General features: G+C 37.7%; 1 protein-coding gene across 2 annotated transcripts in view; it reads left to right on the top strand.

The window, feature by feature from the left end:
- Nucleotides 1-27,192, top strand: part of THO2 — a 52,700-nt gene extending 25,508 nt beyond the window's left edge. The window contains exons 13-32 of one of the 2 annotated variants that reach the window (XM_089993174.1): nt 5,904-5,984; nt 6,207-6,420; nt 6,548-6,787; nt 6,946-7,026; nt 7,156-7,275; nt 7,361-7,420; nt 8,776-8,903; nt 9,947-10,043; nt 10,138-10,266; nt 16,500-16,603; nt 16,690-16,870; nt 17,071-17,243; nt 17,460-18,066; nt 18,205-18,309; nt 19,795-19,950; nt 21,569-21,649; nt 21,815-22,282; nt 23,617-24,807; nt 25,714-25,991; nt 26,599-27,192. In XM_089993174.1, the coding sequence (XP_089849300.1) occupies nt 5,904-5,984; nt 6,207-6,420; nt 6,548-6,787; nt 6,946-7,026; nt 7,156-7,275; nt 7,361-7,420; nt 8,776-8,903; nt 9,947-10,043; nt 10,138-10,266; nt 16,500-16,603; nt 16,690-16,870; nt 17,071-17,243; nt 17,460-18,066; nt 18,205-18,309; nt 19,795-19,950; nt 21,569-21,649; nt 21,815-22,282; nt 23,617-24,807; nt 25,714-25,991; nt 26,599-26,668 (4,564 nt within the window). In that variant the 3' untranslated portion in view covers nt 26,669-27,192. The remainder of the gene's footprint in view (nt 1-5,903; nt 5,985-6,206; nt 6,421-6,547; nt 6,788-6,945; nt 7,027-7,155; nt 7,276-7,360; nt 7,421-8,775; nt 8,904-9,946; nt 10,044-10,137; nt 10,267-16,499; nt 16,604-16,689; nt 16,871-17,070; nt 17,244-17,459; nt 18,067-18,204; nt 18,310-19,794; nt 19,951-21,568; nt 21,650-21,814; nt 22,283-23,616; nt 24,808-25,713; nt 25,992-26,598) is intronic. The other variant, XM_089993176.1, reaches the window with a different exon arrangement.
- Nucleotides 27,193-27,646: the final 454 nt, after the last annotated feature.

Here is a 27,646-nt window from a genome sequence, read left to right as displayed (position 1 = left end):
TCTGTCTATCCACTTCAACTCCCAAGAAATAACTCAAGACTCCCAAATCTTTCATTTTAAACTGCCGACTCATTTAGTCCTTGGTGGCTTCTATGTGTTCATCTGAATTTTCAGTAATAATAATGTCATCCACATATATAAGAATCAAGGTACGTACCTGACGATCACAGAAGATAAACAATGAATGATCGAGGCGGGAACGAATGGAACCATGTCGCTGAACTTCAAGGGAAAAACTATCAAACCAAGAACGAGAAGCCTGCTTTAACCCATAAATGGCTCTTCGTAGTTTGCAAACATGTGTGCTGGGGCTGTATTCTGCATAACCAGAGGGAGAGGGTTATTCCATGTACACCTCTTCTTTCAGGCTACCATATAAGAATGCATTTTGACATCAAGATGACTGAGTCCATACTGAACTGACAAAGACAAAATTAATCGAATAGTTCCCATCTTGACCACATGACTAAAAGTCTCATCATAATCTTGCCCATATTCTTGGGTGAAACCTTTTGCCACCAACCTTGCCTTGTAGCGCTCAATGGATCCATCAAGTTTGTACTTTATTTTATAGACCCTACAACGTTTTTGTCTGATGGTCTAGGAACAATCTTCTAAGTTCCACACTCATGTAAGTATTTCATTTCCTCATTCATGTCTTCAACCCATTTAAGTGACATAGACGCTTGTGCAAAGGTAATAAGTTCATCCTGTTTTTCAATCTGGGAGAGGAGCAACTGGAACTCCGTAGAGAAGTTGTTATAACTAACGTATCTTTCAATAGGATGACGAATCCTTTCAGGTCTTCTAGGCTGCACTTCAGTTCGCTGAGCATTATCTTTATTCCGCCGTACATAGACAACTCTTTGGAACTTGGCAATATCTGAAACGGTAGGCATAGTGTCTTGGGTATTTGTTGTTATTCCCTTTGTAAACATACATCTGTTTTACTCTGTTCAGACGATATAGAATGGCATGAGGAAGTATCGAGGGTGGCCATTTGATCGAATACCTCAGCAACAAGCCACGACTGATAACCATTATCATCTACGTTGTGTTCTTCTATCCTTCCTGAGCTCTCGGTATGAGTCTCATCAAACACAACATTCCGTGAGACTCTAATTCGATGGACAGTAGGATCGCAACAACGATAACCTCTGTACTGATCAACATAACCAATAAACTTATACTTGCTTGCCTTATTCTGGAACTTGTCACATTGAGAACCGTCAATATGAACATAACATACACAACCAAACACTCGTAATTCATTATAATCAGGGTAAGTCCCAAAGAGTGTAAAATAAGGAGATTGGTTCGCAAGCAATTCCATGGGCAGTCGATTTATGACGTACACAGCAAAATGAAAAGTTTCAGTCCATAAGCTTAAAGGGACATGAGTACCATGTATCATGCTCAAGGCACTTTCTACAATATGCCGGTATTTTCTTTTTGCCACACCATTTTGTTGTGGTGTGTGTGGATAAGATATTTGACGACTTATTTCATTATCTTGGAGAAATTCAGTAAATTCCTTTGATAGATACTCTCCCCCACCATCACATTGAAAAAGGCACGAAATGCACAAAAAAACTTGAACACTTCAGATTTGTGTTTCATAAAATAGATCCAAGTATACCTGGAATAACTATCAATAAAAGTGACATAATAGCGGCTACCTGACAAAGAAGATTGTGGGGGCAGGTCCCCAAACATCAGAATAGACAATTTCAAAAGGCTCTTTGATTTATTGAGTGAAATGGAAGAACATGACTCTTACATAAATGATAGCGGGGACAAAGAGAAATATCAGACTCATTATTCAAACTAGATTGTGGAACAAGTCCACTACACACAAGTCTTTCAATGAATGAACTATTACAATGACCCAAACGACGATACCAAATGTCTGACTTATTACACTGAGACAAACTAAATCAATTTTTGAATGACTAAGGCTGAACTGTCTGTGACTTTATTGGAGCGACATGAGCAGTATGAGACTCCTTGAGGACATATATATTTCCCTGTCGTTTTCCTGCACCGTGCGTCTTCTTCGTGAGAAGATCCTTGACACAAACAAAAGGAGTGAATTCGACAGAAGAATTAGTATCATCAACAAGTTTAGAAACAAAAACAATATTTTTAACAATACTGGGTGAGTGATAAACATTTGATAAAAGAAGTGAAGAGTTTGAGAGTGAAAGAGAAACGTTTCCAATATGAGAGATAGGATGGAGGGCACCATCTCTAGTTTTAATACTGAATTTACCATGATAAGGAATGAGTTGAGAAATCTTGCCAGCATCACTCGTCACATATGCAGCAACCCCAGAGTCAATGTACCAAGTTCCCTGCTCAGTCTGCTTAAAACTTAACTCAGAAAGAGCAGAAATCAATAGATTCTTCACATTCTCTTTTTCATCCCTGGCTTTTCCTCTAGTGGAAGCCCCAATACCATTAAATCTACCTTTGTTTTGCGGATTATGCCAGCAATTTGCCTTAATGTGCCCCCTTTTATTACACTGAAAACACGTTGGTATATGTCTACAAGACTGGTTTACTGGAAGTGAGTTGGGTGACATGTTAGGCGTGGGAAGTAATCGACGACCTCCTTGATTACCTCTTCCCTGTCCCCGTCCACTGCGGAAGCCTCCACGTCCTCGTCCTGCCACCATGCCTGTGACGAGAACCTCATGATTGCTATTTTGAATCAGCTCCTCACCTCTAATGGTAACTTCATATTGTAGTAGTTTCGCCCGCATATCATCAAAGTTAGGCAATGAAGGAAGGCATAGAAGAGAGGTGACCAACATGTGATAGTCAGGTCCAAGACCATTCAACGCTTGTTGAACTTTTTCTTTGTCGGGAATTACACAACCCACCATCGCTAATTGATCTGTGATGCTCTTGACTTTGTTTATGTATTCTGTAACTGATAAATTGTCTTTCTTTAGGAGCTGAAACTCTATTTTTAAACGAAGAATCCTAGCCTCTGAAATCTGTGAATAGGTCTGTGCTAGTATTTGCCATAGTTCTCTAGTCGAACATTCATCTGGAATGGCCACTAATACCTCTTGAGAAAGAGTAGAGGTATTGTAAGCCACGACAACCTGATCTTTTCTTTTTCATGTTGTAAACTCTGGATTGCGAACTAGTTTGTTAGAAACTTCCCCTTTATCATATCGCTCTTCCTGCAGAATGAACTCAGATGGTGCATGAATCATTCTATCGAGGTGGCCAGAGAGGTCCAAACTACGAATAAAATGCAAAATTTGCCTTTTCCAGGTCAAGTAGTTAGAATTATTCAATTTCTCAGATATGAGTTGGCCAAGAAAACTGGACGGAAGTGATTGGGAATCCATGAAGACGAGATGAGTTGACTAAGAAGGAGAATAAGAGAACACGAGTTGAATAAAAAGAATTTAAGAAAAATTGCTCAGCAATGCAATGACCCAGACTTGACCCCCCCCTTTTTTTTGCAGACAGTCTTGATATATTTCTTCAGAAATGCTTTGCAGAAATCGAGATCAGGAACAATTACAAATATGGTCCAGAAAAAGAATAAAACAACATCTTGTGCTTTGGGTTATATGCTTTGACTAAAAAAAAATATCGTGAATGAACGATATATGCAAGGAAGGAACAACCTCTGATTTGAAACAGAAATCAAATATAGAACGAGAGCAGGAGGAAATATGCAAGGAAGGAATAGCCTCTGATTTTTACACAATCAAAATCAATCTAGCGTTTCAGACGTTAAGATCTTATCTGAATGATCAAATCAGACGTTAGCGTGGCTTGTTTGGAATGATCAGATCTGAACAAATTAGGTAATAAGATTAACGTGGCTGGTAACGACAGAAAGAAACTTGTTTGGGGAAATAAGAAGAAAAGAGGGGAAATAAGGTCGGGCACAAACCCTTTTGTTTGTGTTAACTCTCACAGGATCAAGGGAAAAGGGCACGATTAGGTACGATCAGAAAATCAGAGAAGAAGAAGTGAGGAATGTGGAACTTGAAGAAGAAGAGGAGAGGGAGGAGGAACTGGACCTGGTCGTCAGACTTCGACCCGCTCTGATACCATGAAAGAAACGCACCTGTTAGTATCATCCTTGAGGATGGAATTTTGCTAAAGATTATTCTAGTGATTGGGATCATTAGGTGCTAGCCATTACTGGCCAGGTAGTTATTTTTGTTTCAAATCATTAGGCAAAACCACACAAACTGCATGCAAGATGATGAGAGGTTATAGTTTTTTAGAAATCTCACCCTCACATGATACAATGCATCTTTTTTCTCTATAACTCATACCATGGTATTGCATTTGTGGTGAAAACATTGTCACCAATATCGTTGATATTTTGAAAATATCATGAAAAATTCTAATATTTTAAGGTAGCCAATAATATCTGGAAAATCTTGTGATATTTTCAAAATATCACTAAAATAAAAATATCATGAAAATTTTGCAATTTTTTAAAATATTATTTTTGTATATCTTAATTTTAGTTTTTCTATTCTTTTGTTTCTTTTGAATTTTTAAAACTTTTAAAACTTGTTTCTTTATATTTTTTAATAAAAATAATAGAAAACCTATTCTTTCTTACTATTATTCATATTTTTTCAATTTTTTAAGCTTCTGAGATTTTCCACCTTTTGAAAGTATCTCAGAGAAAAACCCTCGCCGAGAAATTACCTTGAACGATATAGGTGACTGTGGGTGAAAGTTCCAATCTTGTACTGTGACTTAACCATATGGTATCAAATCTGATGATCCACTATATTATCATTGGTTTTGATCATGGTTACACAATGCAGTGATGATGGTAGGGATTTTGTTTTTGAGTTTGACGAATTGAATAGTCTCTTCATGAACTATGTCAGAGGCTTGTCGGATTATCATTTTTAAACGATTGCTAAGTGTGGTTAGGATATAAAAGATAATGCTAGTGACCAGGATTCTGCACTTTCAGTCTACAGTGGGGTGCAAGTGAGACTCCTTTTGTATCAGACACCTCAAGGAATCAATGTATTAGGTGGAATGGCATTCTTAGGAACATTTGGTAAACAATAAAATACATTAATTTATTCTTGTGGCAGTCTGTAACCTTGTAGCTTGGATCAATCCTGAGTTATGTAACAGTAGGCTGAATTTTTAAGACTTTCCTTGTTTTCTTATTAAATCTTGTATTCTGTATAATTCTACAATCAGCCAAATGAATCGGAGTCACGAGCTCTTCCTCACACTTTTATGTCACATAGACAGAGTCCCAAATGGGTCCATTAGGAACAGTATCTAAGGGGACATACTCAGGTAAATTGAAAGTATCTCTCTAACAGTCGCACATTTTCATAAGGGAATGAATCATATTTGCTTCTTTCTCTAACAGGCCCATTTTCTCACTTTTGCAAACAACGAAAAAAATGAGGCTTGTGAGAATCACTCACACAAATGTGAGGGTATAATTCTTAAAAGTCGTGAAGCAAACACACGATTTCAAAGCTTTAATCGGAAGTCACTATCCTATTGCTTTGATTTGTGGAATCTGTACTCCATGAAAATGAGAAACTGCATTCTTCACTGATACTTAGAAATACCCTTTCCTCACTTCTTCCATGTGTGGATCCTTTATTCTGCATAAGCATCATGATTCAATTCTCGATTTCATAAATGGACTTTATCCATTACCAAATATTGACTAAGGCATATTAGTGACGGGTTGGTCAATCAAAGGGTTCTTTTTTGCATGATTCACTTCTTCAGATACATTCTTCATGGGCTATAAATAATTTCCTTTGTTGATTAATTGTACTATTTGATTCTTCAAGAATCATGCACATTCTTCTTGGTTTATAAATCACTTGCACTGTTAATTAGTCATAATATCTTCTTCTTTGCAGGTATCATGCAAAGATCCTCTTTGATCGTCTTGCTCCTATCAATCCTATTGCTCATCCTCAGATTTGTGATGGTTTATTCAGGTTTGAGCTTAGAGTTTATGATTTTATTGTTTCAATTGGTTGTCTTTTAAACTTAAAAACCGATGATACTGTTCGTGATTTTCATGGTATTGCAATTGAAAATTTAGTGACAAGGTTGTATGTCACAGTTATGCTGATTTAGTATATGGTGTTGATATTATTTATATTTGGTAAATTTTCTATTGTCCTAATGAACAAATCTCTCCCTCTTGTTATGTATAGAGCCATTGAGAAGGTTATAGCTTCTGCTTACAATCTTGTTCGTCAAGCACAGCATCAGAATCTTGGACAACCGTTTGGTTCTGTTTCTGATACAATGGAAGCATCTGCTTTCTCCATGTGTAAAATGTCTTCTGTTGATCTCCCAAGAGAACTCTTTCAGATGCTTGCTTGCACAGGACCATATCTTTACCGGAATACTGTGCTTTTACAGAAGGTATATATAATTTTTTATTTTGTACTATTTCTTATGGTTCAATTTACTAGACTTTGTTATCCCCTTTCCCTTGCAAAGTAATTTTCTTGAATCATGGCAACACGTCATATTTGGCTTTAAATGTCAGGTTTGCAGGGTGTTGAGAAGATACTTTCAGTCTGTCTTGGAACTTCAGGATAATGGTACTGGAGTGACTATAGAGTTCGGTGATGGTGAGAGCCGAGATCCTCGTTTGCAACTAAAAGAAGCTCGGTTGAGGGTTGAGGAGGCTCTAGGAACTTGCTTCCTTCCTTCTTTGCAGTTAATACCTGCAAATCCTGCGGTTGGACAAGAAATTTGGGAACTGATGAGTCTTCTTCCTTATGAGGTTGTTGTTGCTGCTCTCTGTCTCTCTGGGTCTGCCTGGCTGTCTGTCTCGGCTTTACTCGTGCTCTCTTGTGCATGTGTGTGCATTCATGCACATCTATGTTTGTTTACATATTGCAATTGAGGACCCAAACAAATTGTGTGGATGTTTTTAACTAGGTGCGTTATCGTTTGTATGGAGAGTGGGAAAAAGATGATGAGAAGATTCCTATGGTTTTTGCTGCAAGACAAACTGCAAAGGTTTGTCAGCTAGACCTTTACATTGACTATCACAAACTACATAATTATTTTTTGTTTTCCTAAACTTCATTTCAGTCTTTCCTCTCTTTTGAATGTGATTTGGTGTGCAATTCTTTTTCCTTTATGTAGCTGGACGCTCGTAGGATCTTGAAACGACTTGCAAAAGAAAACCTAAAGCAGCTTGGTCGTATGGTTGCCAAGTTGGCTCATGCGAATCCAATGACTGTACTTCGCACAATTGTTCATCAGGTATTTTCTTTACCGTATTATGTGAGATTTGATGTGTTTGATGTTAATTAGTTTTGCATTTTGCACTAACACCTCACATCTACAGATTGAGGCCTACAGGGATATGATCACACCTGTTGTTGATGCTTTCAAGTATTTAACACAGGTGAACCTTTAATCAAAGTATTCTGTCTACCTTGTTCTTGTAATGTGTTTTGTGCTTATTCTTCTTCCGAAGAGATTGCATGTTGACATGTATCATAATTTGTTACTTTTAGTGTCATTCTTGGGTTTCTGTTTCTAATGCTAGGTTATGGATGAATTTGAGGCAGCATAGTGACGAAGGTTCACCATCGAATAATTTTGTGTTTCCTTGTTCTAAATTCTAATATCTTTGGTGTTAATTTTATATCAGCTTGGGGTTCCTAGATTTATTCTCAAGTCTTTGCACCTATGCAATTTTTAGTGTTATAAATCTGCTATTTTTAGTTTATATGTTATTTTTACCATTTTCCCCTATGAGTTTGGATACTCTGACCATGAACAGTGGTAAAAGTTGAAGCAAACATCTTGGTTCTGATGCATTCAATGTCTTAGGTTGTCAGTGAAAGAGGAAAATGGTGAAAAGACTCATGGAAAAATATTGATACCAACCATACAGGTGGCAACATAAAATATGTCTACCTTCTAACCTGACAAGGGAGATCAGGCTTTCATTTTCAATTTCTGAAAGAATGTGTGTGCATGCATGGTTGAATTTGGGCATTCATGGCTGTGTGTGCCTATCCGTGTTTCTGTGTTCATGCATGTGTGGCATGGTGCAGGTGCAAGACAACTACAGAATATTTGTATAAATTGGTATTTATTTAGCATTTTTAATTTGACAGTGTTGCTGAGAGAGACTTTTCCATGGCTGTAGCCATAGTTGTAACTTATCTCACCAAAAGTTTTATGGCCATATGCTACCAGGGTATTGTACAAAAACACAACTCTTAGGGATCCTTGATCATATCAGAGTGTGTAATTTACTGACATTGTATAGTTTGTCATTTATTTAATCGTGTTTGCATACCTTGCATTCTTAAGAGTTCATTTATGGCTTCCATTGCACACTGACCTCTTTTTAGTAGGAGAAAATTTAGACGATCATTTCTTTGTTTTTCTTTCCAAGAAAATTGGTGCAATTTGTGTGGTTCAATGTTTGGGTATTCAATCATCCTTTTTTTTCTTTTTGCGGAGAAGAAATTCTTCTGCAACCTTTTCTTTCTCTTGCTATGGTGGTTGGTTGATACCGTTTGTGGATGCATGTTTTTATGTGATTTGAGAAGTTCTCATGTTTTCAACCTTCTTGGAGATGTACGATTGTTTTTGAAGTTAAATGTACTTGGGTTTTTTTTTTATCATGTACGTGATCGTTTAATGATTTGTTAAGATCTCCATAATTTGTATAATCCACTGCAACCATCATACTGAGTGCTTTTTTTTGTCATAACCCTTCCTGGAATTTTTTGTATGGTGCAGCTCGAATATGATATGTTGGAATATGTTGTCATTGAACGCTTGGCACATGGTGGGCGTGAGAAGCTAAAAGATGATGGGCTCAATTTGTCAGATTGGCTCCAATCACTGGCATCATTTTGGGGTCACCTGTATGTTTTTCCTTTTTTGACATTTTTTTTCCGTAACTTCAATTTTTTCTTTTGGTTCCTATCTGCAGATTTATTGAAGGAAATATAGCTGTTCATATTTGTTTATGTTGATGGTGGTGTTGATTTCAACGTACTATATGGCCAAGAAACTAGAATGATAGTCTCACGTGATTAAAGAAGGACGATCAACTTTACAGCCTTGTCCATTTTGTGACTAATGTTTTCTGTGCATGACCTGAAAGCATATCCACTTATTGATGATTTACCTTTGGTTTCTAATATCTGAAAAATGACCTTATCTGAGTTTGAGGCATACGTGCTCTTTTCCCTATGTATGTTATACCTTAATGTTCACAAACATGTGCTTGTGTTTGTGTGTTCATGCATTTATTTATTGTTTTCTGTTGGTCTTGCCATCTATAGCAACAAGCAGCCTGATTAGTGCACTTCCATTGGGGGTTACATGGAAAATAGTTAGAGGAAAGAATCCTGTTGATGCGCTTCGGAAACATCACCAAATTCTCTTTTCCTAACAGGGCCAGCACCTTCTGATTGACTTGTTTCAAGTGCATTTTAAATCCTTGCAACTTCCTCTTGTTTGGATGGAGGATGTAATAGTAATTTACTTACAAGGGCATCTATAAATGTTTATCATATAGTTTCGTTCTAGAGCCAGGAGCTTTAAAGTTGGTTGTTGACAGGGTGTTAGGATTGAGGATAACCTGACTCAAAACTCCAGAACTTGTTATAATCCAATGTTGACAAGTGGATTGGGTTTGGTTAGTGTCTAGCTTGCTACTGTATGTTAGCTTTTCTTATTAGTACATTTTAGATGGAGTGGATCTCTCACTCTCTCTCAACAGCATTCCTGTAATGAATGCTGCCATTTTGTTTGGGTTCACAACATTTCTTGTCATGAAACTCTCATCTTGGAAATTCTTCTCATGCTAGGAGATTGATTTTCGCCTTCATTATACATGTTTTTCCATGGTTTTTGTGGATCTTGCTTTCAACTGACTGTGCAGTTTGTCTATGAATTTCAGGTGTAAGAAATATCCCTCAATGGAACTAAGAGGACTTTTTCAATATCTTGTCAATCAGTTAAAAAAGGGCAATGGCATTGAGCTTATCCTATTGCAGGTACTTTTGGAGTATTGAATAATATTGTGGCATGCCTTTTTCATTTTCATAATGAAAAAGCAAAATTAGATTCTGAGCACCAATGGCAATGTAGGAGTTGATCCAGCAAATGGCAAATGTCCAGTATACGGAGAACATGACAGAGGAGCAATTAGATGCTATGGCAGGAGGTGAAACACTTCGTTTCCAAGCTACTTCCTTTGGCATTACTAGAAACAACAAGGTTTGTAATCTTTTGTTCTTTTTAATTTGGATACCTTTTTGTTGTTATTCCTTCATTGTCGGTGTAACTTGAGCATTAAATTATAAATTCAAATATTTGCCATCCATGGGTTTCTTGTAGAAAGGTTTGCACAATGAGTCGAGCTAGCTCGAGTTCGGGCTTGTCCATGAAGATAAATGAGCCGAGCTTGAACATAAGACCAGGCTCGACTTAGCTAAAGGAGTTGAGCTTGATCAAGTTGCTAAACTCGATTAAGCTCGAAAAGCTCAGTTAGGCTCGATTAGGTAGTCGTCATATTCCTGCACAAGGAGTCCAAAAAATGTGAGGATACTCACTCTCCAAACTCAATGCTGCACATTTACAAACTAAAGCATTGTCTGTGATAATTTGCAATACTTTCTGATCACCCACTTTTTTATTATTTCTATAAACAACTCCTTCAAATACTCTGCATTTTTATATTGCCCAAATGCATCATCTGCTTTCAAGAATACTGGGTCACTAAGCGGAGAAGCAATGAAATTAATCGGTTGATGCCTTTGAATATCTGTCCATCCACTCCCTTTTATTCCCATAAAAATTTCTTAATCTCTAGCAATCCCTTAACATTTGCTCTCTCTTTTGCAAGAATTGTTTTTCGTAGTTTTTTTGAGCCTGGAGGTATATAGCCACTTAAAATTTGCCAGTGAAGTAATTAAATCGTTTCAATAAGGATTTCTAGTTGCATTAAATGCAATTGAACTAGAATAAAAATACCTCTTTACTTTTATATCCATCTCCTCCCTTCTATATGTATGGAATGATGCTTGCATCATTCCTATTCCTCTACCTCCTATATCCATTTTTTTAGCATCTTGTTGTCTTAAAAAAATACATTGATTGCATAAGAATCACTCATTGGCTTCCTCTTCTCATGTTCATCTTGTATTTTTTTTGTATTGTTATTGTCTCTGCATTGCCTCGTCAACTTTTTTGCATCCTAAAATGACATGTCTCAATATCTTCAATAAATGAGCCTTAACTCTTGTATAAGACCCAACATAATCTCTCTCACAAAGCTTGCATTAAAATCTCTTATTTTCACCACCACTCCAACTTTTTCATCTTTATCTACATGTGCCCATGGTGGCCCCCCATCATCACATGATGCAACCAACGAGAATCAACACTACCACTATCAACAACACTACCAACAGAACTTACATGTGAGATGGTGATGACACAATTCATTTCCATTTGTTTGCGAGTCCTTTCCCTTTATCAGCCATTTTCGTCCTTAAAACAAAAGAAACTTATTAAAATATAATTCATATGTGGTTCTGCAGAACCAAATAAAATGAAATTCATGCATAAGTGGGGTTGAGTTTGGCAGAGTCAAATCTAGGGGTTCATCTTCGTTGAACCCAACCCTTCTTGGTTTGGCTATACTGAACCCAACCCTGTTGGGTTTGGCTATGCTGAACTTAGGGGTTCAACTTAGCAGAGCCCAACCCAGGGGTTCATCTTTGCAGAGCCGAACCTAGTGGTTTTGCTCCGTCAAACCCAGCGTTTTAAAACTCGCCGAGTCAACTCGTTGACTCGGCTGACTCGGCTCGGCTCGCCCCTCCAGCGAGTCAACCCGGCAAGGCAAACTCGGTTTGCCAAAACTCGGGCTTGACTCGACTTGACTCGGGCGAGTTTTGGGATGTTTGAAATTTGTTTTTTGAGTTTCAAATTACAGTTTCGAAATATATAAGTACATATATTTTAACAAGGGTTACCCCCAGATTTTGTATAAAAAAGAAAATAAAAATCATTTAAAGATAAAAAAACATTTAAATCCATAGAATAAAATCGCCATGTTGTTCGAACTACTGTTCACCCTGTGTTATCAACTTATTCTAGCAAAATATTTTAAAGAAATGATTCTCACTATATATGGCAGGTCAACTGTGCCTATGGGAAGTCACATTTAGGTTTCATCATCCATTTGTTATGTGAACAAGCATTGTACATATTCAAATATTAGTAGTCTTTTTATAGTTGTGCCATTAATATATTTCCTGCATAGTTTTATACATGAGAAAATTGCTTATTTATGTTGATATTGGGCATTCTGTAAACTTTCAATATGCACACATATCCCTGTTTTACATTTATGGATTTGTTAGAGAGGGAATTAAAACTTTTAAAACAAGCTAGCATATATGATTGGCCATTTTAGGAACCTTAGGTAGTAGCAGACTGAACTCATGGTGACCAAATCCTCTAATTCAAGTCATGAATTAGTCAAAGTGCTTGTATAGATATCAAATTCAATTATTCAAGCAAACCTCTATATCTCTTTGCAGTTGTTTTTATATTCTTACAGACATTTGGAGACTATGTTTACTCAAAAACATGGTTTCAGACAAATTATATATTGTTTTTCTTTTAAAATCAAAAGTTAACAAAACCCGGTCCGAGTCACCGAGTTGACCCGTCGAGTCACGAGTCAATAAAGAACAAGTCGAGTTCCGAGTCACGGGTTTTAAAACCTTGGTCAAACCCAACACTTCTAGGTTTGGCTCTGCTGAACCTAGGGGTTCAGCTCGACAAAGCCAAACCCAATAGGCTTGGGTTCGACATAGGCGAATTCCTGGGTTCAGTATTGCCAAACCCATCAGTGCTGGGTTTGATAGAGCCGAACCTAGACCAACAAAAGAAGAAGAAAGAGAAGAGGAGGAGGAAGAAGAGGGGGAGATAGAGAGAAGAAGAAGAAGAAGAAGAAGAAGAAGAAGAAGAAGAAGAAGAAAGAAGAGTGGGAGAGAGAGAGGGAGAAATACATACCTTCCGGTCGCCGGAGGAGAGGAGGGCTCAGGAAAGTCTGTCATCGTCCATCGAATGAGGAGGGGTCGGGGAGTGTCACCGTGGAAGAGGAGCAGGAGAGGAGAAAGGGGAGGTGGCAGGGTCGGGAGGAGGGAGATTTGCTATAATCCCCCGCCCAGCCCCTTTCATATTTTTTTTGGGTCCAAAATGGACTCGATCAAAGTTGACTGAGTCCATTTTGGATAGTTATGACCTTGGGGGCAGTTGACTACACCGGGTGCCTTACCCGCACTCGCACCTGAGTTGCGTCGCCTACACGGGTCCAGCCCCCTACTGGGCGAATCCTTGTGACATAGCCAATAGGATTTTTTCAATCTTTTCACTATATTGGTTGTGCCCACTAGGGGCACTAGTATTTTTGTATATCTTATGTTTCCTTTATTTTTTGTCTGTTTTGTAAATTCTTGTTTTTGTAATGGGCAATATTGTCATTGCCCAAATATACTTGTTGGGTGATTCCAAAAACTATATTGGCTTTCGTTTGTGTATATAGGGGTGCTTCCCCTTATATGGGTATTGCTTTCTCAAGCACCCAATCTCTCAATAATATGCATTATTTTTACTTGTGATTCAAGCTCATAAGTGGCTTATGCGTATGAGTATTTTATTGACCCATAACTGGTCAATTGGTCATTGTGTTCTTATAAGCTCATAAGAGGCATCTATTTGTATTTTTTGCTCTTTCATTACACTAATAAGTTTTATAGGACGACTATTAGACCCGCTTTACTATATGGTACGGAATGTTGGGCTGCCAAGAGACATCATATTCAAAAAATGAGTGTAGCTGAGATGCGGATGCTTAGATGGATGTGTGGAAATACAATAAAAGATAAGATTCAGAACGAAGAGATACGTAAGAAGGTAGGTGTTGCACCCATTGAAAATAAGATGCGAGAGAATCATTTACGGTGGTTTGGACATATTCGGCGAAGGCCTAATGATGCACCAGTTAGAAGGTTGGAGAAATGGGAAAATATATTAGTTAAAAGAGGTCGGGGTAGGCCTAGGAAGACTTGGATGGAGATGATAGGAAAGGATATGAATGCTTTGAACCTCACCAAGGACATGGCGTTGGATAGAAATGATTGGAGGAAAAGGATTCATGTGGAAGACCCAAAATGAATTTCTTTTTTGGTTCATATCGCTGACCCCAATTGTTTTGGGATGAAGGCGTAGTTGTTGTTGTTGTTGTATTACACTAATAAGCATATGGTATTCTGCATTGTCAATCATGCAAGCTTTTTCATGTGTGGTTTCATGGCATATTTTAATTTTTTAAACTCCTGTGCTAATTCTTGACAAGGCATTTCAACCTAAATATATTTTGTTGATTATTTGAAGGCCTTATCCACAAATTGGTCTTTTATTATTACTTCCAAGGTTGTAAGTAGAGTATCGTTACCTGTATCGACCGGGCCCAACGTTAGATACATATCATAGCGTATCGTAAAAATTCATATTTTTTTAATAAAACTTTTTCAAAATTTCCAAAAAAAAAAATCAAGAAAAAGCAGAAAAACAACAAAAATTAAAAAAAAATCATAACACATAAAACAATGATGAATTGCACAAAATACAACCATACGACATTATCAAACAATATAGATATTATTTCATTCATATCTTATATGAACAATGCAAAATATTATCTTGCAATTAAGAACATACCCAAGACTCATACTTTCATATTAAATAAACAAAGACAAAATAACCAAGTTTACATATGCTTAAGTGTTAAATAATCAAGTTTTAAAAAAATATAACCTCAATCATCATCATCATCATCATTATCTTCTTCTTCTCCTGATGTTATGCTAGGGGCTGTAATATTTGAAGTAGATAACTCATCTTCATCATACACATCCTACCAAGGCTCTGCATACACCATTTCTGCTCACTCTTGTCTTTTTTCTCTCAGACCAATGAGTAATTGTTGACATTTTTCTTTCACGGCATCCGACAAATTTCTTGGCATGCAGGGAAAACATTGTAATGTGTTATGGCTAAATGATGCTTCAACCGATAGATACCACCCGAAACACAATGATGACAATAGTTGCACTCAATTTTCAATCATTTTCCACTCACTACTTGAGTGCCCCATTGCCATGTTGGATCATTTGATGCTATCTTCCCTTAAAAAAATTCAATGGGAAGCAAAAAATAAGGATTTGTTACCTTAGCCCACTCTCTTGAGTGAAAAAAGGATGAAAATGCACTCTTATGTGAGAAATCCGCAAAAGCCCTCTCCCTTACGCATGAATCAACCCCAAAATTGCTCTCATGCTTCTTAGGCTACGTGGGTTCTTCTCTAAAGGCCTCTCTACACAAATGCGAGAATCAGCCTTAGGGAGGTCTTTAAAACCCAAAATTTAAAAAGTCGAGTTTTGGCCCTTTTAAAGTGCGCCGGACGTGTATCGTACGATACAACCGATACAGATACAATACACACTAGTATTGTATCGAGTTAGACTATAGTTATGATATGTATCGTACGATACGGTACAATACTTACATCATTGATTACTTCCATCATATCTAAGGAATTTATATCTCGTTTACTGTTATTGTAATATTGATACTAGAATCTTTTAGTCATATGCAATATTACTTGAAATTGTAGGTTACAATTATCGGCAGATTCTGCTTTTTTCTTTTGGAGTCATTTGATAAATTCAAGTAAAAAAATCTATGATTTAATTAACAAAAAGAAATCCAGAATCCATAATATTCTGGGCTAAGGGGAATGTGCAAACCCACATATTTCCTATGCAGTTCATTGGTTCATAGACATATGAATCTGCTTTTTTTTTAATTTTCTTTTAATCTTTTGAAATCAGTGTATAAAATTGCTTCTCTTATAGCATTACCAGATGTATTTGCATTGGCTGCAATTTTATTGTACTATTTGACCTAATTTATCATAATATGTAGCACTACATGGACCTATTAGAATTTCAGTGAGTGTGTGTTTTGATCAGAAAGGTAAAAGCCAAATTGCATTTTGGCAGCATAATTCTCTGCATGCCTGCATGCATACTGCCATACAGATGGACCTGCATTTGCATCCAAGTGCGCTCATTTGAATGTCAACAGCTGAAAAAACGAAATTCCTCCTTTGTTGTGCACTGCTTTTGAATGTGCAGTATTATAGTTCCAAGTTAGATGAGGACTATTGCTGTTTCTGACATTTCATCTGCTCTTTAATGGTGAAAGTGACTCCATATGGCCATATTCCCCATTTCTTGTTCACTGCTTTTGAATGTGCAATATTATAGTTCCAAATTAGATGAGGACACTTGCTGTTTCTGGCATTTCATCTGCTCTTTAATGGTGAAAATGACTCCGTATGGCCATATCTTGATTGATGTGTTCTTCTGTAGGTATTAACTCGTTCAACAAATAGGCTAAGAGATGCATTGTTGTCCAAGGATGAGCCTAAGTTGGCAATTCCTCTTTTGTTGCTGATAGCCCAACACCGATCCATGTAAGATTCTAGCTGGCATCATATTTGGCTTGCTACTCTTATGTTTTTAGCTGAAAATACTGATAGCTGTAACCTATATGTTTCAGGATTGTCATTAATGCAGATGCACAATACATTAAGGTGGTTAGCGAGCAGTTTGATAGATGCCATGGGTCACTTCTCCAATATGTGGAATTCCTTTCTAGTGCGGTAACACCAAGTACAGCATATGCTCAGTTGATTCCCACATTGGATGATCTTATTCATAAGTATCACTTGGATCCAGAGGTATGAATTTTCTTTTATTACATTTGTAAGGAACCCTCCTCTTCTTTGGGCAGCCTGTTTATTGAGGTTGCTCTACCTGGTGCAAATCTCTAAAATATTTTTTTTTCCTGAATTGTACTTTGTTCTCATTTATGTTATGTCCTTCCAATGTTTATGCCCTCTTAATATAGCTTTTCAAATGAGTGATCTGGATTTTCCAGGTGGCATTTTTGATATACCGGCCTGTGATGAGGCTCTTCAAGTGTTCGAGGGGTTCTGACATCTTCTGGCCTTGTGATACTGGGGGGGAAATAATTGCAGATACAGATTTGGAAAATCCCATCATTTCTGATGACATGGTTTTGGATCTTGGATGGTCTCAGAAACCTCTACTGTAATGTTCCTTCAAATATATGCACCGACTGTTGTTGCATGGACATTACTATTGTCATTATGGTCATCATCATCATTAGCAGCTTCATTATTATTACTTAATATGTTATGAATGCACCACAGCTATTACCTTTCTGTCAAATTACATGTATTTTATGCAACATAGTTTTGTTTGCTGTACTTTGCATTTATTATTCTTGCTTAAATTAACATGCAGGTGGTCCGACCTTCTAAGTACAGTTCGATCAATGTTGCCTGTAAAAGCATGGAACAGCCTGTCCCCCGATTTGTATGCTACCTTTTGGGGCCTTACACTTTATGATCTGTATGTACCTAAACATCGTTATGATTCCGAGATTTCTAAGCAGCATGGTTCTTTGAAGGCCCTTGAGGAGCTTTCAGATAATTCTAGTTCAGCTATCACAAAGAGAAAGAAAGAAAAGGAACGAGTTCAAGAGATACTAGATCGGTTGACTAATGAATACCATAATCATGAAGAACATGTAGCATCTGTGCGTCGGCGACTTTCATGTGAGAAGGATGTATGGCTGACTTCCTGTCCTGATACTTTGAAGATTAACATGGAGTTTCTTCAGCGATGTATATTTCCTCGCTGTATTTTCAGCATGCCTGATGCAGTCTACTGTGCCTTCTTTGTGCGTGAGCTACACACTCTTGGTACCCCATTTTTTAACACTGTCAATCACATTGATGTTCTCATATGCAAAACACTGCAACCAATGATCTGCTGCTGCACTGAGTATGAAGCAGGCAGATTGGGAAGATTTTTGTATGAGACATTAAAGATGGCTTATTATTGGAAGGTGATGTTTCCGTGTGGTTTTGTTGATATTTATGCTCATTTCATGTCAATCTGACATTTATTTGAGATACTAGTTCCGTTCCTTATGATGTTCTTTATTTGTTTCTTGGATTGTGAATATTCTTCCCTTTTTCTGCAGAGTAGTGACATAATTTACGAAAGAGAATGTGGCAACATGCCAGGATTCGCTGTCTACTACAGAGATCCAAACAGTCAGCGTGTCACGTATAGCCAATTTATACGGGTATTATTCATCTTGACTTCAATGACTATTTGATGTAGGTTGTGCATAATTTTTGGATTTTGGTTTATCTGTTATTTCGTTTGTGTTGCATAGTGCAATACTTTTCTTGTGCGGATCCATCACATTCAAATATATTATTATCATGGTCTATATTATTTATTAGTTTCATTGATGTATAGTGAAGGAAATCACTATGTCCAACAATATGGACACGAAAAAGAATACAAACACGAAACTCTAGAATGGCTGGAAAGATAAGGTTACCCCTCAGTATAACATACATATATAAACAATTATTAAATATTTTGTAATTGATGAGTGTTTTTGCTGAGTTGATTTCATGAGTCTTAAAGGACTTCGTGAAGTTCATTTCAAACAAAAGTATTGGTGAGTTGGGGATTTTTGGAAAGTTTGTTTCAAACCAAAAGGATTTTGGAAGAAGTCCCAGGTTGCTGATTAGAGGAAACGTTTGACAGTGTGATGGGTCTCTCCAATGCTGCCTTCATAGTGCCGAGCATTTGAAATGACAATTTGTCAGCAATGAACTTCTGATTATTTTGAAATTTTTGTTTTCTTTGACTTATATTAAGTACTTTGCAAAATTTACTATTTTAAGGAGCAAGATTAGGAAACTAATTTGCGGGTTAACCATGGTTGACAAGCGGCATCCTCCACCCAATCTTGTCAGATTAGGGCCTTTTATGGTAAGGCCCAACCAGAACCTAGATAAAATGACATTTTGTGGTTGGATTTGAGCCGATTTAGGTTTAGTAGTTCTAATAACGTGTGCTTTACCATGATAGGGAATTTTGTTATTGAACCTTCTGCCTTTATTGTCAAACTCTTTTCCTTGGGACCAACTTATGTTCTAATAACCTGTGCCTTACCAAGATAAGGGAATTTTGTTATTAACCCTCTGTCTTCATTGTCAAACTCTGTTCCTTGAGACCAACTTATGTTCTAATAACCTGTGCCTTACCAAGATAAGAATATGTTTTTCATTGAACCATTCATTTCGTTGTCACTCTTTTTGTTCTCCATTTGGAGAAAATGTTGTTGTTCCTCTTTTCTGTCTCTTCCTGCTTGATAGAAAAAATTGGCTAGGAGCACGGGGGTGAAGAAGTTAGATAACGAGAAGCTCGGCTCATGAAACCTCCTCGTCCATCATTATGTGTAGGGTGATGCAAACAAACACGAAGGCTGGAGCAACCAAGCAAGAATCATGGACTTGACTTGTGAAACCTTATGTGACACAATTCAAAGGCGGCCCCTTTTATTGAAGGCTCCTTGAGTATAAGGGCTGACATAATTGTAATGATTTTAAGTGTTATATTGTGTATAGAAAATGGTAAAACTATATATTGTTGCATTTTGACATTTTCCAAAATACTGCAATGTATTGTAATATGCTTAAAAAGGTTTGATACTTGCTGCTCTTTAACTAAAGTTTTAGTGTGTTTGACACTTTTCTCCTGTTTCTACCAGGTACACTGGAAGTGGAGTGGGAGAATCACACGACTTCTCATCCAGTGCTTGGAGTCAACTGAATATATGGAAATCCGAAACGCTCTCATAATTTTGACAAAAATATCCAGTGTTTTCCCTGTTACGAAAAAGAGTGGGATCAATCTTGAAAAGCGGGTAAGAATGTTGCACAGATTTGCATCTACATACATATATACACATATGTATGTATTTGTTAAAATCATTTGTATGTATAACCGACTTTGCAATTTTTTTTGTTTGTTTCTCTTTAACTGAATCTGCCCCTATGGATGTGATCTACAAGGTCCCTTTAGTGGGGATCGACATTTGGATTGTCGGATTCTGATGACAGCAGTTTTTCTGGTGATTGAAAAATCAATGTTTGTAAATGCATTAAAATTTTCTGACAAAAAATGTTTCCCATTGAAAAAACACAACCCAACAGTTGGTTCCCACTAAATCGAGCATGCTCAACACATGTATGGCATCAGATTGAGTCAAAACAACTTGCATCACTAGATTCCAACTAGATTGTACATACAAACAATTTAGTACATGTGTATATTTATATATATCAATGTTTGTATCGTAGGTGTATCACATGTATAGTATGATACGGTGCCGTATCGTATGATACGGTGCCGTATCGTATCATACAATATGACCCATATCATACGATACGGTGCCTACAGACTTAAAAATGGGCAAAATCGTGCCTTTATATTTTTTGGTTTTGAAGAGATTTTGAGAGCCGAAACCCTTATTTGTATAGAACATACTAGAGCTTCCCACGCACCCTACCAGTCGTGAGACCGTTTTGGGTTTCAATCTTTGCGTTGGGGAGAGGGTTTTCGTGATTTCGTCAAGGGTGCATTTCCACCCAAAGAAGTGGGTTAAGGTAAAAAAAGTGCATTTCCACAAATTTTCCACCCAAGAAAATAGGTCAAGGTAAAAAATATTTATTATGAATAAAATTATGAAGTTACTCTCCAAAAACTTTTCGCCTCGGGGGGGTGCTGCCTCCTGCAAAAGAAATTAAAGATTTATATTAAGGTAGAAATCTGACTCCACACTCCAACAAAGATCGCTTCAGATGATCCGACATGGCAATGGGGCACTCAATTAATGAGTGAAAGCCGATTGAAAATCTAGCGCAACTATTGCCATGATATTTTTGTTTATGTAATATGAAAGTATGAGTCTTGTACCATGTTCTTAATTGCAAGATATTTAATATTTTGCATTGTTCTTGTGAGATAGTTGATGTTTGATGATGTCTTATGCAGTTCAGAAAGACACAAATGCTTCATATGTGATTTTGTGGTTGCATTTTATGCATTTCATAATTGTTTTGTGTGCTATGATGTTTAGACTTCAGAATTTTCGCTATTTTTCTGATTTTTCAGAATTTTGATTTTTTTTCAAAATTTATGCTTTTTTACCATGCAATACATATCTTATTTTGGGCCCGACCAATACGGGTTACGATATGATACTTACAACCTTTATATATATAGTATTATAGTGTTACTAATGAAGGTATGAAACTATTTAGCTGGAAATCATGGGTGCAAGCAGTTTGACTCAATCTGACTATATAATGTGTTCGGTATGGTTTGTTTGCTATTGTTCGCACCTTGCTTCGTGGTTTTCTAGTGTAAGAACATGATTTCCCATATATATATATATATATATATACTTGTACATGTATGTGTATATAAATTTCACATCTTATATTAAGATGCCCAGTGTGATCTTAGACATCTTACTGCAGGTAGCAAAAATTAAAGGGGATGAGCGAGAAGATCTGAAGGTCTTGGCTACAGGTGTAGCTGCAGCTTTGGCTGCAAGAAAGGTGATCTTATTTTGATATTTGTTCAGCTGCTTCAGCATAGTGTCTTGCAAAGTTATTGAGCTTATGTGCTTATTTTTTTTCTTACTGTTTGTTAAACTATTTTAGCTTTTTTATTCTGCATGTGTTTGTCCATGTCAAGTCACTGATATTCTCACATAATTGCAGAGCTCATGGGTTTCAGAAGAAGAATTTGGGATGGGATTTGTTGATCTAAAACCTGCAGCCTCACCAGCCAAACATTTGGTTAGCAATGCAGTGCCTCTTGGAAACACGTCTGCTCCTGCAAGTTCTCAGGGTGATACTGCTGTGACCCGAAATATATCTTTAGCATCTCAAACTCCTGATGCAGCAAATCCTACTAAGGATCAGATGCCATTGCTGAAACCTGTAGATGGAAAGCTCGAAAAGCCAGAAAGTATGACACTTGAAAAACATGAGGCGGGACAAGTTAAAACAAGAAGTAACACTTTGACAAGTAATTTGGAGCCTCGAATAAGTACATCTGCTGCTGCTGCACAGACTGCCGCACAGAAAGCATCTAGCATGTTGAAGAATTCAGAAGAAGTTGCTAAAGGTCCCGTATTGGAAGAATCAATGACAAAGGTCACACCAAAAGTTCTTGTGGAATCTGAGGTGTGTTCTTCCTGTTCCTCAAAATTTACCTTGTGCCTCAAAAAGTTTCAATTTACACTTTTATCAATTTGATAATGATATGAATATTTTGTTATCCTTTCAAAGTTCAAACTCAAGTTTGTGATTTCCAGCAGTCATTGTGAAATGAAATAAATTAATAAGTTACTGTTTTGAAATGAAATAATTTTTGACTTGCACAAAGGCAATGAGTTTAGGCTTTCTTGAATCTATTCTATCTGCATTCTAAAGCCATGTGTTGCATTTCAACACTTTATTTATATAAATTTATAAGATTCTTTATGCATATTTTTGTATTTGTACTTTTGCTATTTGTGCATGTTTCCCAGTTGACATGAGCCTAAAAAAATCCCCTTCCATTTCTGTTCCCCAAGACGTTTTCCATTTTCGTTTGACTATTGTCCACCCAAAATGCAATGTCCTGTGTATATTAGCCAATGACGTTTGGTCCATTACCAACTATACAAGGAATTTGTTACTTTAGTCTGCTCATTAATGCTTACATTCTCTCTCAACTTGGGATAGTCGTTGGTCTGCCATCGGCACCCAAGAACATGCGCTTGTGCTATATCAAGCATTAACCTGAAAAAGTTTTGGCATGCAAACAGCTTTTACAAAAGAAGCAAGCAAAAGGTTTGCAAGGCCACGCACTTTCTAGAAAAACTCTCAGCCCTCTTCAGTATGATCAGATACTTTGTCCATCAGACAGTGAATAGTCATTGTAAATAACTTTTAGGAAGGGAGGTCTGCGGGTCTGATTGTTCAATATTCCCTCTGTCGTGACCAAAACAGATTAAATAAGTACATGGATCTGATGATGTATGCATAACAAGCAGGATTTTATTTTCTGTTGTTTTTTCTGGATAATGCATAAATTTTCATTATTTTTTAACTCCTGTAGAGTAAAATTTGTAGTTGAGGCATCTAATAGCCATTGTATAAAAGCTTCACACGTTCAGTTTCTATTGCAAATTGTCTGATATGTGAAATGAGTATTGATTATGCATTCAAGGTACATTACTATTGTTTATGCAGTCAGATTTATTAATCTATCTAGAGAAGAGGTGGTTTATTTTTTGGAGTATGATTTGCTGAATGTTTGGTCTGTTCTTATATAAAATGAATGGTGCAAAATAGAGGTATATTTGAAAATTTTAAGTGAGGGGTTACTGGGATCTCCTTCATCTAAAATAGTGAAAGAACCATCAATCAGGTCAGGCAGGTGCAATTCGACTTTAATTGCATCGTTGCGAGTGTACATTGTAAAAATGTTATTTTAGGTTCTTATTGTTATCCTTTCTTTTATTGCTTGCCAGTCAAGATCTCAGATAAAGCGCATGGCTCAGAGTGTAACAAAGCAAGCAAAACAGGAATTGGTGAAAGACGATCTGAAATCTGGAAAATCTGTTGGCCGGATGACTGCTCCATTGTCCTCAGCAGGTGATAGAGAATCCTCAAGTTTTTTAGCAGAGGGTAGGCAAGGTGGAACAATTAATGCTTCTGCAGTAGCTGTTAGCAATGGTCTTGGTACGGTAGCTGGCAAGGTTTCAGCTACATCGCATAGAACAAGCACAGATACACATGTTAATGTTCCAAAGATCGACAATGTAGTTAGATCTACGGAATTGAGAAATTCTGGTGCAAATGATACTAACGAAGCTGAGATTCATGAGGTGTCAAGGTCCACTACTCACCGATCCTCAGTTTCTCCACTTCCATATGAATCTGCATCTGCTGTAAAAAATGTAGATAAGCAGCAGAAGAGACCTACTTCTGTAGAAGAAGTTGACAGATTGAATAAACGGAGAAAGGGAGAGGGTGATGCAAGGGATGGAGAGAACCTGGAAGTTCGACACTCTGATAGGGAAAGAGCTGTGGATCAGCGATTGAGTGAGAAGGTTCACACTGGAGATCATGAAAGGATTAGTAATCATGAACCGAATCTCACTAGAACAATGGAGAAGCTCATGGATAGACCAAAAGAGAAAGTCGAGAGATTAGATAGAGACCACCGTGAACGACCTGATAAATCTCGTGGTGAAGATGCCTTTCCTGACAAGTCTAGAGATAGATCTACTGAGAGATACGGAAGGGAAAAGTCAATTGACAGAATGCAAGAGAGAGGAACTGATAGAAGTCTTGATCGGGCATTTGATAAGAATAAGGACGAGCGTACCAAAGATGATCGTAATAAACCACGCTATCTAGAACCCTCTGCTGAAAAATCTCATTCAGAAGATCGTTTTCATGGGCAAAGCTTGCCACCACCGCCTCCACTGCCTCCAAATGTCGTCCCACAGTCAGTTTCTGTTAGCAGAAGAGATGAGGAGCCTGATAGGAGGGTTGGTAATACCAGATACATGCAGAGGCTGTCACCCAGACACGAGGACAAAGAAAGGAGACGTTCTGAGGAGACTTTGATTGCTTCACTGGATGATGCTAAACGCAGAAGAGAGGAGGACATGAAAGAGAGAAAGCGTGATGAGCGGGATGTCCTGTCAATGAAGGTAAGCCAATTGTACTTGTTTTTTAGCTGACTTTGTCCATTATTTTATCTGTTTATTAACCTGATACATCAACCACAAAACACAATAATAGTAGTTTTATTCTTTTCTTCAGAAATGACATGGTCCATTGCAGATACTCCATCTTATACTTCCAAACAATATGCCCTTTATATTGTTCTAATTGGGAAAACTCCCTCTGGATAGCAATATCTTGTAATTTGTAACCGTGTAAAATGGGTCTGTGATCTTTACTTTTGGATTTTAGAACATAAAAATCTTTTGCTGTTTGTTTTTGGTTAATATTATTTATTGAAACTATTAAGTTGCAATGAGAAGATTTTGTCTGTTGATTTATTTGTCGCTACATGGGGAATCATCCCACACATCGTCCTTTCTCTTTATCCCCTTTGCTTTGATGGCTTTAAATCTCTCGGTAGCATAGGTGCTAGGTTGTCCAAGTTCTGGTACTGTATACTGCCTCCTGTTTGCAAATTTTGGTGTGTTTGAAACTGAAAAGTTGCTCATCATGTAACCTAAAATTCTTGTGAAAGATAATGACCCAAGAATCTGCATCTGCGATAGATCTTTTATTATGGCAAAGTGCTGCTTCTCCCTCTAATTTTGAATTCAGCTGTTCCTGTGCTTCATTTTCTAAAAGGAATCCCTTCAGACATTTCACCTCTGTGTTCTCTAGCCAACATAAATCTGTGTGATTCATGGAAGTTTTGTTGCTTCAGAGGTTTCTGTCCTCAATCTCAAGAGCACCTAATTATCCATTCTCCAATGGCTTTGTCGCTGATTGTGCTCCCTCCTTTTTGGTGCATGATGGATGTTTTGCTAGTAATCATTGTCAAAATCCTGCTATTTCCTAAGTTTCTATCATGGTTTTTGTTGTCATATATGCAGGCAGATGAGAGGGAGCGGGACAAAGGCAACATAATGAAAGAGGATGTTGATGCTACTGCAGCTTCTAAGAGGCGTCGACTTAAAAGAGAGCACCTTTCGTCAGAAGCTGTTGGTGATTATTTATTGTCAACTCCTCCTCCTCCCCAACTTCCACTTGGAATATCACAAAATGACCGGAAGGGAGCCATATTGCAAAGGACAACATATATTGAGGATCAAATGTCAAGAATGCATGCGAAAGAAGCTGCAGGCAAAATTAATCGCCATGATAATGAACCGTATCCTTGAAAATGCTATCTTGCTGTCAATTTTCTTCCAAATGAGAGGGTATAGGTCTACATCCAAATAAAGAAACTTGGGCTCTGTTTGGAAACTCTCGATCGGAGGTCACAGAGAGATTTTGTGGAATCCACAATGTTCTCCTTTGTTTGGGAGGCATGGAAATATGGGGAAAAGTGGAATTGGCATAGCAGTTGCCGACGCCAGTTCCTCAAACCAGCTGCCACCATGAGGAGGTGGTAGTTGGCAGCTGCTACACCGATGCCACACACCACTTCCAATGGGCACCTCTCCAGTTATGCATGAGCTGAACGGTCTCCATCCCAAACAGTGTAAGGTGGGAGTTGGTGAATCCACAGCTGGCACTCCCAAACAAGTTAGTGGAGCTGCTAATTCCATCACTTCCTATTTGACGTTGTGGATTTCACAGCTGCATCCTCAAGTGTAAGTTTCCAAACGCAGCCTTACTTTCATTTCGTGAATACTTCCTGAAATGCCAAAAAGTGTGCATGTAAACATCATTGACGAATTCAGTCTGTAAAGTTTCACAAGTGTTATCTGACTTCATCTTAAAGAGGAGACAATACAGCCTTAACCAGTGATCAGAGCATATGATCGTGATTGGGAGGACGAAAAACGTCCGAGAGCTGAACCGAAACGTCGACATCGTAAGTGATACCTACTTGAAGATGACAATCTTCCGGATCTGCTCAACCGATTTGCACACCGAGAAACCAAGATTTGACAGATGCAAGCCTCATTGCTCCTGTAGCCACGGCTTCAATGGTATATGCACTCTTGGTGAACACTAACCAGGGGTTCTAATTGCTGACGAGCATAAATTGGATAGAAGAAGGATTTAGTTTGAGTTACCTAAGCAGCGGAGCTGTAAATCTTTCAAATTTTAAAATACATGTGATGCTAATGTATAAAGGAAAAGTGCTTTGCAAGCCGAATATATGTATTATTTGCACCATTGCTTCCTTCCTGCACGGTTGCTAATTACTGATTCATGAGAGAGAGAGCTTGTTCTCTGATGATTGGAAGGTTCACATCAAGTTTCTGTTCCCATTTTTTTGAGTAAGAGAGTTCTTTTTTGTATCTATGTGCATGAATTCAACACTTGATCGTAGGATATGGGAGATACGAGAAAGTATGCCTCCCCCCTATAAATGAAAATGATGATTGTTTTATATAAAAGCTAGTCTTCTGTGTGTGTGTTCGCTCCCTCTACCAATATCTAACCTTGACATCACTTAAAATCGACATTAGGAGTGTCGAACCCCTGTTTGTGCGAACCACTTGGTCCTAATGACTAGGACGGCCTTACTCTGTTCTGGTGTTGGATTGAGTGGAAACTTACAAGGTAACACCGGCCAAAATGTTCGGTTTCACCCTTCAGCTATCAGCCTGTGCAGTGGGAATATTGTGGAAAAACATCTTTTGGCTAATCCATTTCTGTGAGGTCTCACAAAGATCCAAGAAGTAGACAGCTCTTTTGCAAGCCACCGAGCAGATGGTGCAAACTGCAGGTTGCACCTTTCGTTTATGTTGTATCTGCGAGGCTTATTTCGTGGATGAACCCATCAAATGTCAGCGAGCGAGGCAGAAGAATGCCTGTTTGCAGACATACGTGCAAACCACCACACAAGCT

Source organism: Nuphar pumila, chromosome 17, assembly GCF_984573655.1.
Source record: "Nuphar pumila chromosome 17, dmNupPumi1.hap1.1, whole genome shotgun sequence".
NCBI classification, from domain to species: domain Eukaryota; kingdom Viridiplantae; phylum Streptophyta; class Magnoliopsida; order Nymphaeales; family Nymphaeaceae; genus Nuphar; species Nuphar pumila.
This window is presented reverse-complemented; position numbering and strand designations above follow the sequence as displayed.